The 17,752-nt window shown below is 40.6% G+C and overlaps 1 protein-coding gene and 1 long non-coding RNA gene across 3 annotated transcripts in view; one reads left to right on the top strand and one right to left on the bottom strand.

Annotated features, from left to right (window-relative positions):
- LOC308641148 overlaps positions 1 to 17,752 on the bottom strand; it is a 438,634-nt gene that overhangs the window by 132,522 nt on the left and 288,360 nt on the right. The window lies entirely within an intron of this gene.
- The window catches only part of DOCK8 (dedicator of cytokinesis 8), a 217,955-nt gene that overhangs the window by 129,086 nt on the left and 71,117 nt on the right, over positions 1 to 17,752 (top strand). For both annotated transcript variants that reach the window (XM_081279440.1, XM_081279441.1), the window contains 9 exons: positions 6,171 to 6,288; positions 7,116 to 7,186; positions 8,235 to 8,373; positions 8,978 to 9,079; positions 11,181 to 11,276; positions 11,949 to 12,183; positions 13,665 to 13,829; positions 15,031 to 15,200; positions 17,192 to 17,287. In XM_081279440.1, coding sequence (XP_081135566.1) covers positions 6,171 to 6,288; positions 7,116 to 7,186; positions 8,235 to 8,373; positions 8,978 to 9,079; positions 11,181 to 11,276; positions 11,949 to 12,183; positions 13,665 to 13,829; positions 15,031 to 15,200; positions 17,192 to 17,287 — 1,192 coding nt within the window. The remainder of the gene's footprint in view (positions 1 to 6,170; positions 6,289 to 7,115; positions 7,187 to 8,234; positions 8,374 to 8,977; positions 9,080 to 11,180; positions 11,277 to 11,948; positions 12,184 to 13,664; positions 13,830 to 15,030; positions 15,201 to 17,191; positions 17,288 to 17,752) is intronic.

Here is a 17,752-nt window from a genome sequence, read left to right as displayed (position 1 = left end):
ACAGGGTCGTGGGTCCCGCTGTATGGGGCCTAGGACAAATGTGGTAACAGCAAACCTGATTATCCAGTCTGACACAGCTACTTCTGTTGTGATTTACACAGCCCCTTTCATCTAGCTACTTCAAAGCATTTTTACAAACTTTGGCTCATTATTCCTCCAACCACAGCACTGAAGCAAGTTTGATTGGTGTCTTTTCAATTAACTCAAAGATTAAGAAACTGAGCAAAAACAGAATTTAGAAGTATTATTTCAAAAGTATGCTGCATTGAAAAAAAATTTTTTAAAGTATGCTGCATTGAAGAGGAGCAAAACATGTAAAGTGTTCATCAAAGTTTTATCATTGAAAAAAAGGAAAAACTCTAAATACTTATTTTTGGAGGTAGTATAAATTATGACACGTTCATATTATGGAATATAGTGCAGCTGTTAAAATAATTTTTATTGGCTTGTTTTAGTTAGCTTTTGCATTGCTGTGGCCAAAATACCTGACAAGAACAATTTATAGAAGGGAAAGTTTACTTGGGGACTCACAGTTACAGAGGTTTCAAGCCATATATGGCTGGCTCCATTGCTCTGGGCCCTAGGTTCGAGATAGCACTTCATGACCCACTTCATCCAGCCATGCTCCACCTACCTACAGTTAACATCCAGTCAGTCCCTTCCAACTAGGATGGACCAGTTAGGTTACAGTTCTCACACCCAATCATTTCACCTTTGAATATCCCTACATTTACACAGGAGATTCTGCGGAATACCTCATACCCAAACAATAATTAGACTATTTAGTCGTATTGGGGAAAATACCATAACTGAACAATGTTAAGTCACACAAAAATAAAATAAAGCTTTGTACACACCGTTTGAGAAGGAGATTTAATGTATAGAGGAAACGACTAAGTGACAATATGCTAAAGTTTTAACAGTGACTTTTCTCAGTGTAGGGGGATAATGAGTGGTGGCCATTTTCTTCTTTATACTTTTTTGTACTTTTAGGTTATTCAGGATTGAAAAACAATGGGCACACAGTACTTTCATATACTGCTTTCACAATTATATGTGTATATAGGATAATTACGTAATTGTGAAAGACAGAAGAGAGAAGGTGGAGCACCAATTAAATAGAACAGTAGGAGAGACCTGTGGGGATGTGTCCTGTGGGCTGAAAGCCAAGAGATGAGAAACAGCCTGTCATTTAGAAACCTGGGGAGAGCTCTGGGAACTGCAGGTATAAAAACCTTGGGGTGGGAGTAGTTGGAAATGACCTTGGCCTTGAAGAAAGGCCAGTGTGTGAAAGTGATACGAGAGAAGATCCAAGAATTTTCCAAGAGATGTATGATGTAGGACCTGTAATACTGAGTTTAAGAAACCCTTTTAAGTTCCTGACACCTGCTTTACATTTTGAAAGATCCTTCTCACCAGTATAAAAAGAGTAGATTATAAGGGGCAAGGGTAGAAGTCATGATCAATTGATAAAGCATTGCATCAGTCTCAGGTGGTTTGGGCGCAGACACTGTGGGCACAGTGGAGTGTACCTAACTTATCAGCTCTGCGGGGGAAATGATCATCACAGCCATACCTTGTTAAGTTCTTGCTCGCTAGTGCCTCCATAGTCTATAGGTTGGTGCTGTTATTAGTCCCATTGGGGCTTCATAAAGGCTAAGTAACTTGCCCAAGTCCACACAGCTAAAAGGCAAAGGAGGAATGCTACAGGTCCTCTGATAAACATTAGCTCTCTTATTTGAGCGGCAGCAGTGGAGATTAAGAAGAGCGAGCAATAGGCAGAGAGGGGTCTGTACCCCACATGCATCCCACATCCCAACTGTAAACTGTCTTCTGCCATCCGTCACTACCCCCACATCCACTCCTGACAGTAACTGTGATTCTCCTCTGTCTCCTACCATCAAGGTTGGGCTGCCTCAGATGGACAGAGCAAGATCTGGGGGTGCTGCTGAGTTAACAATGTGGTTCAGTGGAACCAGCGCTGCACTGAATGCTGTGGCTGGCTGTGGCTAACCCACAGAGAGAGCTGGCACTTAACCTCTAGGGCTCAGTTTACTCATCTTAAAAAGTTGGGGCTTGCCAGGTGCAATGGTGTACACCTGTAATCCCAGCAGTTCGGGAGGCCGATGCTGGAGAATTGAGAATTCAAAGCCAGCCTCAGCAATGGTAGGCACTAAGTAATTCAGTGAGACCTTGTCTCTAATAAAATACAAAATGGCGCTGGGGACGTGGCTCAGTGGTTGAGTGCCCTGAGGTCAGTCCCCAGTACATTAAAAACAAACAAACAAACGCTGGTGCTCAAGCCTGAGCATCATGTCATTGCCTGTCACCTACTTTTCTGGGTAGGCCATGTATATTTAACTGATATTTGATGCTTTCTGTGTATTCTGCCATCTAAATTAAATTCACTTTCCTTTGTTAAAAATTGTTGCCTCAAATTTGTCTTCTTTTTTCATTTGAATGTAAGTGGTTAATGCAGCCAGTAATGGACCTGTTAAAAGAGTCCAACGAGAGGATAAGATGGAAACTAGAAAGAGCCAGGTGCAAAGGCTAGAAATCAAGGGGGAAAGCATGTGCCAGTTTCCTCCATTGTACAAAGAGCCCAGAAAGGCCACAAGAGACAGCAACTCTAATCTGTTCCCAACACGGTCACCCCATTCTGCCTCCACTGGGTCTCCCAATTTAGAGACACTGGGGTAAATAAAAATAGGAACTGCTACTTATTTGTCTTTTTACTTACTTTTTTTTTTTTTTTTTTTTTTGAGAAAGAGTCTCACTAAGTTGCTAAAGCTGGCCTTGAACTCAAGATCCTCTTGCTTCAGCTTCCCAATTAGCTGGGACGACAGGAATGCACACCATGCCCAGCTCCTGTGTGTTCTTGACAGTCCCAAATACTGTTTTTGTTCTTGAACATCTGGGGACATTCATTACTGAGCAAGATATTTGAGTAGAGAATCTTCATGCTATTGCTTTTCCTTCCCTGATGTGGGATGTTCTACCATAGCCAGATAAGTTTATTTCAATGTTTTCCCAAATCATTTCTAAGAATATAACACCTGTGAAAGAATAAACAAATGAATTGAGTTCTGAAGCCAAAACACTTGGGGAACCAGGCATGGTGGTATATACCTCTAATCCCAGCAACTCGGGGGATTAGAAGGATCAGCAGTTCAACCAACCAGTGCAACTTAATGAGACCCTGTCTCAAAATAAAAAATAAAAAGGATTGAGGATGCAGCTCAGTGGTAGAGCACCCCTGGTTCCATCCCCAGTACAACAAAAATAAGAAGCTGTCCTAAAAAGAAGCTGTCCTTCCCCACCTCTAAGGCATTCACAGTACACAAGATTCACCCCAGTCTTTCCCAGTAGTGTTTGATCACACTGTTGTGTGATCACCACTCCCTACCCCTTCCCCATATACTTGATAACACTTTGCAGAGCACTGAGGGGTCCCTGGAACTAACTTGGAAATGCAAGTTTGGGATGCAATTTTCAATGACCACCAGTCTAATGGAATCAGATTAATACCTGGTAGGAGACTAGGTGAGGTTTTGAGGATCCTTGGTGAAATAAGTGTCATTGCTTTCAGTAATGATAAGTTGCCCATGAAATATAGTATGTAAAGGTGCCTGTGGCTCAGTGGGAAAGCACTTGACTGGCATGTGTGAGGCACTGGGTTCGATCCTTAGCACCACATAAAAATAAATAAAATAAATTTACTGTGTCCATCAACAACTAAAAATAAAAAATAAAAAAAGAAATATAGTATGCAATACAAATTTCAAAGTTGCTCTGAAAATAAAGATAGACTATGGAATAGGAAAAGAAAAGATAGGCCTGGTTCCTGATTCTAGGCTTCCTCACCTAGCATATACTTAGTTCTGAAGACTGACCCATTTCAAAATAGATATTCTCTCATATCCTTTTACCAAACCAGAACACAGAGATTTTGAGCATAAACTAGCTCTCCCAGTGCTTCACAGGGCTATCACAATGACCATTAATGTTGAAACGTGGCGGACCCAATAGGTGACATTGGTTATTTAATTTAACTATATGTATTAAAGGGAAGCAATCTGCTGTTTATTTGTGTAGATCTGTCCTGTAGAAATTCACACGTATAGAGCTATAGTCCTCAGATGTGGGGATTTTGACTGCCTGGGGATATATGATAACATCTGAAGACATTTCTGGGTGCCATAGTTGAGGGGGGTCAAGATCTCAGTAGAACCCTGTAGGTGAGGACTAGGGATGCTGCTGAGCATCCTACAGTGCAGAGGGCAGCTCCCTACAACAAAGAATTATCTAGTCCAAAAAGTCAATAGAGGCCAGGTTGAGAACTCTGTTGTCTATTAATATGCAAATCCTTGTAAAGTCTTATGAGACCCTGCGTTCATTGATGGAATGTCTGGTGACCTGGACTTCCTTCTTGGGCACTTCTCTCTTAGTATTCAATCCACACAAAGGTGGTTTGGGTATCTTGGAAGCCCTTGGGGCAAGAATGTATCTGTTTGGGGAGCAGATATGGCCTGGAAGTTAAAAGAGAGACAGATCATGAGCAAAGAAGACAAACATTTCGCAAAGGACATGATACCAATTGAACCAGTCTTTGATTTACTGTTGACACTCAAATAATGAGACCAGAGATTGAAGGTAGACATGAAAAGCCATTCCTAGCATTTCAGTCGGAGCTGCGCAGGGGGAGTATAGCTTGGTTAAGAGCACAGGGCTGCCTGGCTCAAGTCCTGACTCTGCCATTTCCTAGCCATATAGTTTGGCACATGTTATTCATTTTTTCCTCAGTTGTAACATGGGGATGATAATGTGGGTATGATGACAATGATATTGGTACCTACCTAAAGGATAATTATGAAACTTAAACAAAGTAGTGAATAGGAAGTATTTGGGTCTGTGGAGGTTGTTTCTTTTTTTTTTTTTTTTTTTGGTACTGGTGAACCCAGGGCCTCCCCATGCTAGGCTACATCCCCAACCCTAAATATGTACACTGAGCTACATCCCCAACCCTAAATATTAAGTATTTAAAATATCACCTGACTCAGGATAAATCCTGCATAAATGTTAACATTATTACTGTTTCTTTGAATCAGGACTATTCTTCATCAAAAACATATTTTCCTTTATTCACAAAATATTTACTTAGCACCTATTATGTCCCAGGCACTAGTCTAGCTGCTGAAGATATATCAGTGAATCGAAAAGCATCAGATAAGGGCTGGGGCTGGGGCTCAGTGGCAGAGTCCTTGCCTAGCATGTGTGAGGCACTGGGTTTGATCCTTAGCACTGCATACAAAAATAAATAAAATAAAGGTATGCTATCTATCTACAATTACAAAAAAAGAATTCTAAAAAAAGCATAAGATAAAAATACTTATCCTGACACTGGGGTTGTGGCTCAGTGGTAGAGTGCTCACCTAGCATGTGTGAGGCACTGGATTTGATCTCAACACCACATAAAAATAAAATAAAGATATTGTGTCCACCTAAAACTAAAAAATAAAATATTAAAAAAATACCTATCCTATGGAGCTTACATTCAGTGGAATATACTAGAAATAATGCAAATAGAAAAAAAATATATGCAAATTATGCTTAGCCTAATATCTATTACATACTTGTCAAATGAATGAATATATTTCTCAAATTATTGTCATTATATAACAACCAAGCTTGGAAGTTTGATCTGTCCTCTTAAACAAGAGGGAAAGTTAAATTAATACAGAGTACCATGCCAATAGGAAATGAAATTACCACATATGGATTAGAAAGAAAAAAAAAAGAGAAAGAGAAGGAATGAAGTCAGGTCATGAATTGGGTTTAAAATGAGCTGAGCCTTTTTTGCCTTCTTATCTGTGTATCAGACCTACAGTCACCTCCTTGCAGATTTCAACATTCCAAGACATTAAGACTTGCTAAGCATCAGCAGTCACACTACATAGAAAAACAGAGAAAAGTGTTGTTTTTTATCACATGGCTGCAGCTGATGCGGAAGAATCAACAGAAACTTCATCCTCCAACAATAATCGAATTCTAAAGGGAAAAACTCCATTAAAATAATCACTCTCTAAGTACTGGCCTAGGTACTCAATGAAGAACTTGGTTAAAATCAACTCTAGACCTTATGCTTTAGTTCTTTTTCTTTTCTTTTCCAGAAATCTACTCTATGTCTACCCACAGAGGCTGAACTTTGCTAACAAACTAGCATCTGCCCGGAACATTACAATAAAAATCCAGTTTATGTGTGGAGAAGACCCTAGCCATGCTATGCCGGTAAAGAGGGGGTAACACTGACCTTACAGCAGGGTGGGAGGTATTTCCCCTGTGGGTCCACATGGGCAGAATTCAGGGCTCCTCCATGTACAGAGTATTGTCTTCAGGGCAGCTGTACTCACCGTGTCCAGGTGCCTTTCCAGCTAGTCCAGTATGGTTCCACAAATGATAGGAAAACAGCCTCAATCTAAATTGAAAGCCTCTTTCCTTACTCCATAATGAGTTATGAAGTGTTGGACATGCAGATCATTTTTGAGGAGTGAAAATGTACTGCATTACATACCTACCAAAACAGACCGCATCTACAGATAAATATTAAGTACTGCCTAATAATAGTAAACACACACACCACTTCAACACCTTTTAGGGATGGTTCTTCATCCTGAGGCAAAATATAAGTCAAATAATAAACATATAATACAATGTGCTCTAAGAAGTCAAAATGCCAGAATCTGTACTTTTTAACTATCTGTTACTAAATGAGATGGGTGGTTATTTAAACTGTTTTTCATAAGTCGTAGAATACAGTTACTATACCTTTCTCTGGACTGGGATCTCTATAAGTTGCTTAGGACCTAAGTTGCTGAGGCTGGCTTTGAACTTGTGATCCTCCTGCCTCAGCCTCCTGAGTCACTGGGATTTCAGGCATAGGCCACCATACCCAGTCATTGTCAGTTCTTTTGCCCGTTTGGTTGGACCACTTGTAGGATCTTGCACCCTTAATTTATAAAATTATGAGACTACAGCATCCTACCGGCCCCCTGGTAGTTGATTTGAATATATCCAAAAGTCACTATTAATTTTGTTCATTCTGTATTGGTGAACAGGTCATCTTTGGAAAGTCCAATGGGCCTGAATTTCTGCAGGAAGTGTACACAACCATTACATATCATAATAAGTAAGTATATTTCAGAATCCAAACTTATGGCAAGATTGTTTCAGTGTCTTCTAGTTTTTCTGGCTTTTCCAAGTGACTTTTGCCAACAGTTTTTTACAATTTAGGGCCTAAAGGACAGAGGACATTTTTACCAGTTCCTTAATTCTGTGTTGACTATGCAAATTTTTCACCATCAACTAAGACAGGAAGAAGAAAATATGGTTAAAAAATCTAATATGATTTTGACTTTTTTTTTTTAATCTCCAATCCTTGTATGATGCAGAGAGGTTCTATAGTGTTAAGTAAGGAAGTACATTTTCTAGCTTGCTTTGAGATTCCAGAGGTGACCAGAAGCAAAATCCAATTTTGGTCATCTTATTTTCTGTACATGACTCCTCTCCTGCCCTACAGCCTGCTTTTAAGTTGACCACAGCAGAAATAGAACTCTCATAATTATGTCAGTAAAATGAACCATGGAATAGTTTTAAAATGTTATTTGCATTTAGTAGGATGGGGAGTTGGGTTTGATCCTGGCCTGACAACCCAGGCCCATTTACATGCTTCCTGTAAACACTGGCCAGGCTTGACATAAGGGTTAAATGGGGTAATGTGCATGAAGCCCTTAGCCAAGTGTCTGGGGCTTCGTAATTCACTAAAACCGACTTCCTTTTCTCTCCTGCATCATCCATTTTTCCTCCAGTCCTTTAATGAGAGCAGCCTCATACCAGGCCCTGGTCTTTGGGTAGAGATGAAAAAAGAGGTCACAGCAGGACTCTGAACCTTACCCCCTTTTCAGATTATATTGTTGAGTTTTTCCATTGTATGTGGGAATTTCTTTTTCCTTGGCAAAGCCTTTCATTTGTGAGCAGTTGTATGTAAGTGAAGTGTATCCAGTAACAAGCATGGTTTCAAGGACATCTCACTCAGGAACAGAATAATGTCAAATGACAAGCCTTCACACCATGCAGGCTAACTCAAGAGCAAAAGGGCCCCTGGCATTGCAATTTATAGTCAGAGAAGTCATCCTTCTTGCTAAAAGTTATTTGTGTATAATGTGCTTTTGAAACAGGTCTCCTGACTTTTATGAAGAAGTGAAAATTAAGCTCCCTGCTAAGCTCACAGTAAATCACCACCTCCTATTCACCTTCTATCATATCAGCTGTCAGCAGAAGCAAGGAGCCTCCGTAGAAAGTCTCCTGGGATATTCAGTGAGTTGTTTCCAACTTGCCAATTCACACTGCAGTGCTGGGCAGCCAAGGTCCCTGCAGAGATAAACAACTAAAATCCATTCACTTGCTTTTTTTCCTGTCAGAAGTAGCAAAATGTCCTAAAGCAGATTATAGGAAGAAGCAGAAATGAGTTGACTTAGTAAATGACGGATTTTACAAATGGAAAGTTACTAGGTGATAGATACTGAAAGAATATTCATTTTTTTTAAGAAAAGCATTGCAATGTCTGTTCTTTCCAAATTTAATATATGTGCTTCACATATAGAAGTAGCTCTTTTTCTTTTTTTATTCCTTTAAAAATATAAAAGGTAAAATGAACATTGATGTTCAACACACACAAACATTGGTTATAAAGAAAAATGCTACTACTTGGGCTTTAAAGGCAGTAAATCATTGATATGACCATCTCAGGAACTCTCAAGGAATTTAAAATGCAAAGAACTGGACAGAAATGACTGCCAAAAAGAGACCTGGTCAATATCTCATCATTGTTTAGTTGCATTTGATTATTGGGAGCCAGATAAATTACCCAAATTATATGCTGTAATAAATACCACTTTATTCTTTGCATCATCTGTTTCAGTGGCTGCCAATTCTCCTAAATGAACGTCTTCAAACTGGATCTTACTGTCTCCCAGTTGCCTTGGAAAAACTGCCTCCCAACTACTCCATGCATTCTGCAGAGGTAACCAACAAGGGGCCATCAGCTAGTTCTTGGCTATCAGCGTCTTGGATCACTTCCCCTTCCCTTAAATGTGACCAAGGATGCTCATTATGTTTTCTGGAGTGCTTATCTCTCAACACACTGTATTTTCTGAGAATTTATGGCTCTTATGGGAGAAATATCTGACTGTGAAAGAAACCTCATTCAGTTAGACGCCACCAAATCAGAATGTTGAGTAGATGCAGCCTGTGCCCTACATAACCTTACCTTGGGTTATCTGCAACAAAGGAGTCCACAGAATAATGCATTCTAGATGAGGAGACAAGTGAAGCCCACTATTGATGAAAACTGCTCCCAGAAAGGATCCTTAGAAAAGGTTTCCAGGACACAGTCTGTCAGCTTCTCCTGTGGGTCGTGGTCCCCAGGTGGACACTGAAGTTTTTACTCCTCTAAAGAACCCTTCATGCACCATCAAGCTTTTCCCCTTCCTGCCTCCTGTGCCCCCCTTACCCATGCATTCTGCCTGGGGTGAGCCCATTTAAAGGCAGCCCCACAAACTCTCCATCCCGGCCACACCAGTTCCAACTCCAGTTCCCATGCTTCTCAGTCCCTTTGGTTTAGGTCTCCATCAGTATATTATGTACATCAGAGTATTATTGTGAAGAAAGTTGCAGATATCATTTCACTTGTACATATTTAAATATGTACCTTGAAAACAAGAGCTTTTTTAACCTTCACAACACCATTTTCATACTTTGAAAAATGAACACTGACTCCCTGATCTCAACAATAGCCAGTCAGTGGTCAGGTCCCCATCAAACCATTAAAGTCATTTATTTCTTACACTTGTTGGTTTGCCTCCGGATCTAAATGGAGTCCACAAATTACTGTCGGATGATGTGTTTCTTTTGAAGATCCTTTATTCTAGAGATCCTCCCTTCACTCTTAAGTTTTCCTTTGGGTTTTTAAGTTAAAAAAAATTCCCAAGGCTTTGAATTTAGATCTGACTTTTACAGTCAAGTGTCTTCCCAACTCTTTGGCTCCTTACCCCTCTCTCCAGGCTGTTTTCTTCCTCTTATTGTCTTTTTCCCCTGGAAAGAGAGGTATCTTTTGCCCTGGCCACAGGCTCATGCCTGGCTTCACACTAAAACTGCCCTCCTCACAACCAGCTAAGGGTCAGCCTGAGTGTTTCACAGCTGTTCTCTGGTTGCTCTTTATGATTTGGACATAGAACACCATGTAGAAGCCTTCAAAATCACTTTCTCATCATATGCTAACTCCCACTTATCTTTTAAAGCATAGAACAAACCTGAGTTTTGGATACAGACATATCTGGGTCCAAAATCTGGATTGGGCCACACTTTAGCTGTGTGGATATGGGTGAATTACTTGCCCTCTCTGAGTCTCAAAGAGGAAGCTGAGTCTATATCTGCCTGTAAGGCTGTGAACATGAAATGTGGTGTTGCCTATTGAACAATAAACTTAATGCTGAGTAAACGTTAGTTCCTTTTTCTACTCAACTTAAGCTTTTTATTTTATAGATACATCTCCATTGCTTTCTAATATCCTGCAGACCTGCCCAGTCCAATATGGTAGTTACTAGTAGACCTGCAAAGATATTGATAAATAACTGATATAAAAGAGTCATTACAAATAAGCTAGAGCCAAGCAGGACTGCTACTTAGAAACACTTTGATTAAAAGGGAAGTTATTTTCATTATTCAAATGCATTCGAATTTCATGTCTTTTACTTTCATTTCATTACTCTACAACCTGTCCTGACACTCCAGATTCATGGGAAGAGTACTTATCTCAATTCCTAGAATCAATGATTATCAATGCTGGATAGGAGTTTAGGTACAGAGCAACCCTCTGCTTGCAACATGAGAACACTAAAGCCCAGAGAATGATTGACACGTCAAATGAAATTAACTAATTTAGTGCAGAATTGAACTTGGGCTTGAATCCACAGCTCTTGACTCCAAGTCCAGTTACAGTAGTTTTTGGGGAAGCTTTCTATTTGTAGGACCCAACATTGACATTCAAGTTGCTTTTCACTGCTTGACAGCAATCAGAAAAGGAGATTGGATTGCTTATCTTTTCTTCTTCTTCTTTAACACAGAAAGTCCCTCTGCAGAATCCTCCCATCAAGTGGGCTGAAGGACATAAGGGAGTATTTAATATTGAAGTGCAAGCTGTCTCTTCTGTTCACACACAGGTAAGAAACACCAAGGCCAACTTTGAATCAGACCCTGCAGGCTAGTGTTGAAGAGTGGGATACAACAGAGAAACTTTAAAACAACAGGCCAATAAAAGACCAACGTAGGTCTTTGTCTATGGATTAAAAAAAAAAAGAACCTTGAGTTCTTTGTGGGGACTTACAAGCCAACTCAGTTTTCATTTTCCCTTTAAAGTGGAAGACCTTAGGAAAATGTACCTAAATGAAGGAATGTAGTACCTGCTCAGTTGCTTGAGAAACTTTGTAGGGAAACTTGATCTGAAAAACTTTACTGCTGTTACCTCCTTTCCTTCCATGCTTCTGCTCTTTTATTAGCTTTTCAAAAAAATTCTATCCCCCCTCCCTCGCCTGTCACTGAGTTATGCATCTGCTAGACCTCTTTGACAGTATGTTTACCTGCCATGACAACCTCTGCTTACGGAACACATCAGAGCCTAAACTGTTTTTCCTTTAGTTAGCCATTATTGAGAGGTCCTATTCTGTTCTACAAAGAAGTTCATTGCCTTGCTCTGAAATGACTTAGAACTTCTGATCTGGAACACTGGCTGAGAGGTTGTACCCGTTCAGAGCTGTTTGATTATCCTTATGGATCCATGGGTGAGCATTGGTGGAATAAGTCCCCTCTGGGTCTTCTGCTTTCTATCTTCCTAGGACAACCACCTGGAGAAGTTCTTCACCCTCTGCCACTCCCTGGAGAGCCAAGTGACCTTCCCCATCCGTGTGCTGGACCACAAGATCAGCGAGAGCGCGCTGGAGCACGAGCTGAAGCTCAGCATCATCTGCCTCAACTCCTCCCGCCTGGAGCCCCTGGTGCTCTTCCTGCACCTGGTGCTGGACAAGCTCTTTCAGCTGTCTGTGCAGCCCATGGTCATTGCTGGCCAGACAGGTAGAGGCCTGGGGGACTGGGAGGAGGCATGGGCAGGTGAGGGTAGGCATGGGCAAGCAAGGACAGGCCAAGGTAGGTGGGCTGTAGAAAACCTAGTTTTCCAGAAATCCAGGAACAGTGTGCTTCCTTTGCACTGATGATGTGAGTTCAAGGGAGGCCAAGTCCAGTGCTATTTTTTTTTATACTCAATGCATGTTTAAAAAGAAATAAAAATAAAAGAACATGAAAATAGTATTCTAAATATTATAGCTTTTTTCATAAACTTTATTGAGTGATTAGAGGAAATCTTTCAAGTTCCCTTTTCAGCCAGGTGCAATAACAATGCCTGTAATCCCACTGGCTCAGGAGGCTGAGGCAGGAGGATCTCAAATTCAAAGCCAGCCTCAACAATTTAGGGAGGCCCTAAGCAACTCAGCAAGACTCTGTCTCTAAATAAAAGATAAGGGAAAAAGGGAGGCACTGGGGATGTGGCTCAGTGATAAAGCTCCTCTGGGTTCAATCCCTGGTACCAAAAAAAAAAAAAAAAATCCATTTCTGGTAACTGGTGGATTTATTTTACCTCTCAGATTTTTTGCTTTCTTAACAACAGAGTATTTTCTTTACCATCAAAGTTGAGGCAATTAATCTCCAAGAGTTTATATAGCTCCTACTCTGTTTAGCAGTATGGAAGGCACAGTGGGGGAGGACAAGAAAGTATGAGAAGCATATCTGACCTGGGAAAGGGTTTCAGCCTTCACAGAGAGGCTGAAATTACCACTAGAAGCTGCAGAGAAGCGAGTCATTTGGATTTACTTAAGCCCTGTACTGCACAATGTCAGAGGCTTCAGGAAGATGGGATTTGTGCAGAGCATTGAAGGATCCATGTAGACAAAAGCAAGGAAGGTGAGGGTAACAGCCTGAGAGAAGCCAGGGAGGAAAGAAACAGATACGCAGTGGGACAATGTGGCAGTTGCCTCACTGGAAGGGAAGCCGAATTTGAGCAGAAACAGGCACAAGGCTGGATAAGTAGGTTGCAGCCAAACTATGGAAGGCTTGGAGCACCAGAACAAGAGCATATGTACAGTAAACCAGTAGTTTGTCTGGGCCCACCAGGAGGAATGACATAGCACACATACATTTAGATCATTCTGTATAAGAATCTGTATCATGCAACAGTGCAGTTCAAATCATAGCAGGCTCTCAAATCCCTTGGGCAACTGGTTGAAATGCAGATTCTGATTCAGCAGGGCTGGTGTGGCCTGAGAATCTATGTTTCCCAGGTAATATTGACAATGCCAGCCTGCAAGTCTTGCAGCAGGGTTTAGAGAGGAAAGACAGAAGGAGGGAATGTGAATGGCTGTGGTGAACAGAGCCAGGGCTAGAGCTCCCCTGGCCCAGGCTCACCCCACACGCAGCCTGGCTAAGGTGATCAGTGGTCAGGACTCATGGTTGCTGGCTGGAAGAACATTCACTTCAGGTTCACGTTTCGCTTGGTTCCTCAGCCAACTTCTCCCAGTTTGCCTTTGAGTCCGTGGTGGCCATCGCCAACAGTCTGCACAACAGCAAGGACCTGAGCAAGGACCAGCACGGGAGGAACTGCCTGCTGGCTTCCTATGTGCACTACGTCTTCCGCCTGCCCGAGCTGCACAGAGACTCGCCCAAGCAAGGTAGTGTTGCCCAATAGGGTATCTGGCGCCCCACCCATCCCATTACCTTGTAATTCAAAATAAATTCAATCTTATTTTTCAGAATTCACAATTTATATAAGTCCTGAAATCGAAAGTTTCTTTCTACATTTTCTTCCTCCCTTCCTTTTTAGGCTCTAAGTACCTATTTTGTTTGCTTATTTGATAATATTTCAGTGCTCTTTACCCAGTTCTAATTTATGATTCAGCTGAGGATCTCTTTTTAAAAATATGTCATATTCACTTATGAATATGTCAAAATAAATCCCATTGATACATATAACTATAATGCACTAAAAATTTTTTTAAGTAAAAAAAAAATAAAAGGATTAAACACTTTGATCAAGTGTGGCTTACATACTGGGAAAATAAAGATTAAAAAATGGAGAAGTGTTGACTAATGTCTCGAAGCCTGGGATAATGACAAAGAAAATAATGTCTAACCAATGGCAGTGGTATCAGAGGTTCTTAAACTTTTCATTACTAAAAAGTTAATTAATAAATTCCTTTTCTCATTTCCCCAAACTAAATTTTTAAAATAATAATGATAATCTAGTTTGCTAATTTTCTCAATTATTTATATAGATAATAATCCATCAGAACTTTGGTTCAGCATGATATAATAAATAGCATAAGTTTACCAAATTCCATGCCTAAATAAACGTGGTACTTTATTAGTCCATGCAGCCTCATTTCACATAAATCTGGCCTTGAACTTATAATCCTCCTGTCTCAGCCTCCCAATTTGCCGGGATGACAGGTGTACACCACCATGCTCAGCTCAACTCTATGGATTTTTGAATCTCAGAAAACCTTACTCCAGAAATTATAAAGTTATCATCATTTAAATATTGATAAATTTAAAAATAACCACATTTAGAACTTCTCTTGAGAAATCAGAAGTTCTGGCAACCCTGGGTTCTGTTTCTGCTGGCAATAGGAGGCTGGAAATGAGGTGTGTGTCTCCAGTTCACCACAATCCTCACCACTTCTCCTGCCTCCTATCCCATCTACTTCCCTAAAAAACAGTGCCCACCCACCAAGTTTTGATGAAAAGACTAAGTTCAAGGCTTGATCTGGTAGGTCTTCATTCCTCTACCTGCCCTATCCCTCTTCAGTTCCTTCTCAAGGTCTGTAAGTGACTCTGGTCCTCTGTTGACATGTCTCTGCCGGTGGGGCACAGGTGGCACCACTGCCCTCCCCGACCCTCGCTACCACACCTACGGACGCACGTCTGCTGCTGCTGTGAACTCAAAGCTGCTGCAGGCCCGGGTGATGAGCAGCAGCAACCCAGACCTGGCAGGGACACACTCTGCAGCTGACGAGGAAGTTAAGAACATCATGTCTTCAAAGGTAGGGAAGATGGCAAACCCTGTTTCTTTTAATGTGTATAATGCCTTGTACGGTATGGTTCATGTGAAAAACTAAGACATTGACACTGGTACATTACTATTAACTAAAACTGAGCTTCAACAGTTTTTCTGTTAATGTCATGTGTATATTCTAAGATAAATCCAGGATATCACATTGTACAGATTTACCTTTGCTTTTAATATAACTTATTTAAATGTAAGCTTATATAATTTAATTTTAAAATAATGTCCTTTCACAACTGGCTCAAAAAAAATCCAAAAATTTATTAATCACCTCTCAGAAACTGCTGAGCCAACTTCAGCACATCCCTGTGTTGATTTTGTAAGTCTAAAGGATAGAATATCAATAAATTGGTTCAACCTATCGATCATCAGAATCTCTGGGAGTGCAATGTTTTAAAAGAGCCATAAATGATTCTTAAGTTCAGCCAGAGGTTAAGACCTCTGCAGGGGGAGGACAGAGGCCAAGGGCAGGTGACTTGCATAGGACCACACTGCAGGGTATGTCAGCACCAAGACCCAATGCTGGAAAATAAAATTCATATTATTCACTGTTTCTGTGTGGCTAAACCAGCTAATGCTCTGACAGTCTCCTACCACTGTTAACTGATTCTGAGCAGAACTTTAAGTGACAGTCTTGCTGCTACATCTTTCAAAATGGAATCCATCAGTTCAAAAGAAATGAAGGTTAATCACTCAAGTCGAGCATTAAGTATCTGACCAACACAATGGGCCTTAGTAATAGCTGCTTTTATGTTATTTCTCCAAATTTTAGTTTAAAGAAATTTTTAAAGGCATTTAAAGGGCTGGGAATAGAGTTTAGTTGGTAGAGTATTTGCCTTGCATGCACAAAGCCCTGGGCTCAATCCCTAGTAAAACACACACACACACACACACACACACACACACACACACACACACACAGGCATTTGCAAAGCTACAGATAGAAAGCAGAAGTTCTAGGGTTCCAGAGAGTGCCATGGTTAATGACATTATATTGAATATTTCAAAATAGCTAGAAGAGAGAATTCTGAGAGTTCTCTTTTAAAAAAAAAATTATTAGTTATTGATGGACCTTTATTTATTTGTTTATATGAGATGCTGAGGATTGAATCCAGACGTCACACATGCTAGGCAAGCCCTCTACTACTGAGCCACAACCCCAGCCCTCTGAGAGTTCTTACCACACAGAAATGATAAATATATGAGGTGATGAATATGCTAAACACACTGACTTGATTACCATACCTGTATAGAAACTTCATACTGAACCTCATAAACATGGATATTTATTATGCATCAGTTAAAAACAAACAAAAGAAAAATTTTTGTCTAACCAAAAGAATAAAGCATGACCCTTTCAGAAGTGGTTTTTGACAATTTATTAGTGCTTAGGGGACTAAGTACAGTACCATGCTAAACCGCAGAGGGGCACTGTTCTCACATTGTTTCTGTTTTCCCAATAAAGTCACAGAATGTTAAAGGAACTATTTAGTATCTGATTCTAACTAGTTTTTAGCTATAGGATGCTAAACACCAAATTATTAATGGCGATTAACTTAGGAACAAGTGAAATTAGGTGTGAATTTACCTTCTTTGCTTTGTTTTGACAAAGTATTTTACCTTTGTAAGTAGAAAAAAGTAAGAAATGTCTTAAAAATCAATTCTGAGCCTAGTGTAGTGGCGCACACCTGTAATCCCTGCCACTTGGCAGGCTGAGGCAAGAAGATCACAAGTTTGAGGCCAGCCTCAGCAACTTAGTGAGATCCTGCCTGTCTCAAAATAAAAATAAAAAGGGCTATGGGTGTGGTTCAGTGGTTAAACACCTTTGGATTCAATCTCCAGTAGGGTAGGAAGGGAGGGAGGGAGAGGGAGGGAGGGAGGAGAATTCTGAGATGGTGATTTCCAGGCTTACTTTCTCAGGGTGTCAGTGTAATTTAGCTGACTGTTGAGACATGGTTTGTGTTTCAGATTGCTGATCGCAACTGCAGCAGGATGTCTTATTATTGCTCTGGCAATAATGATGTTCCAGGTTCAACTGCAGCCCCAAGGCCAGCCAGCAAAAAGGTACTGAGCAATTTGGAGATAATTCCAGGACAAGGAAGGACTAGTCTGGACCCTGCATTGTGATTGGAAATAGATACTATCAAAGTACTCTCCAGTCTTGTCCCTGCCCAGCTAACATACAACCACACACACACACACACACACATACACACACACACACTTACAACCCTATCCCTTACCCTTCATTTTTTAATCACCTAACTGTCCATGAACAACATAATAATTCTCAAATTTAACCAGGCATTAGAATTACCTGGAATGCTTCTTAAAACGGATTACTAGATCCTACCCCCTGAGTTTCTGATCAATAGATCCAAGCTAGGGCTAAAGAATTTGCATTTCTAACAAGTTCCCAGCTAATGCTATTACCAGGACAACACTTTGAGACTCATTGCATTAGCCTCTTTTTTAGTGGAAGATGAGCTAGGGATAATTCATCCATGACAAAAATGAATGGCAGTAATT

The sequence above is a fragment of the Spermophilus citellus genome (assembly GCF_964194105.1).
Source record: "Spermophilus citellus genome assembly, chromosome: 2".
NCBI classification, from domain to species: domain Eukaryota; kingdom Metazoa; phylum Chordata; class Mammalia; order Rodentia; family Sciuridae; genus Spermophilus; species Spermophilus citellus.
Note: the sequence above shows the minus strand (reverse complement) of the source record. Positions and strands in the feature narration are given on the sequence as shown.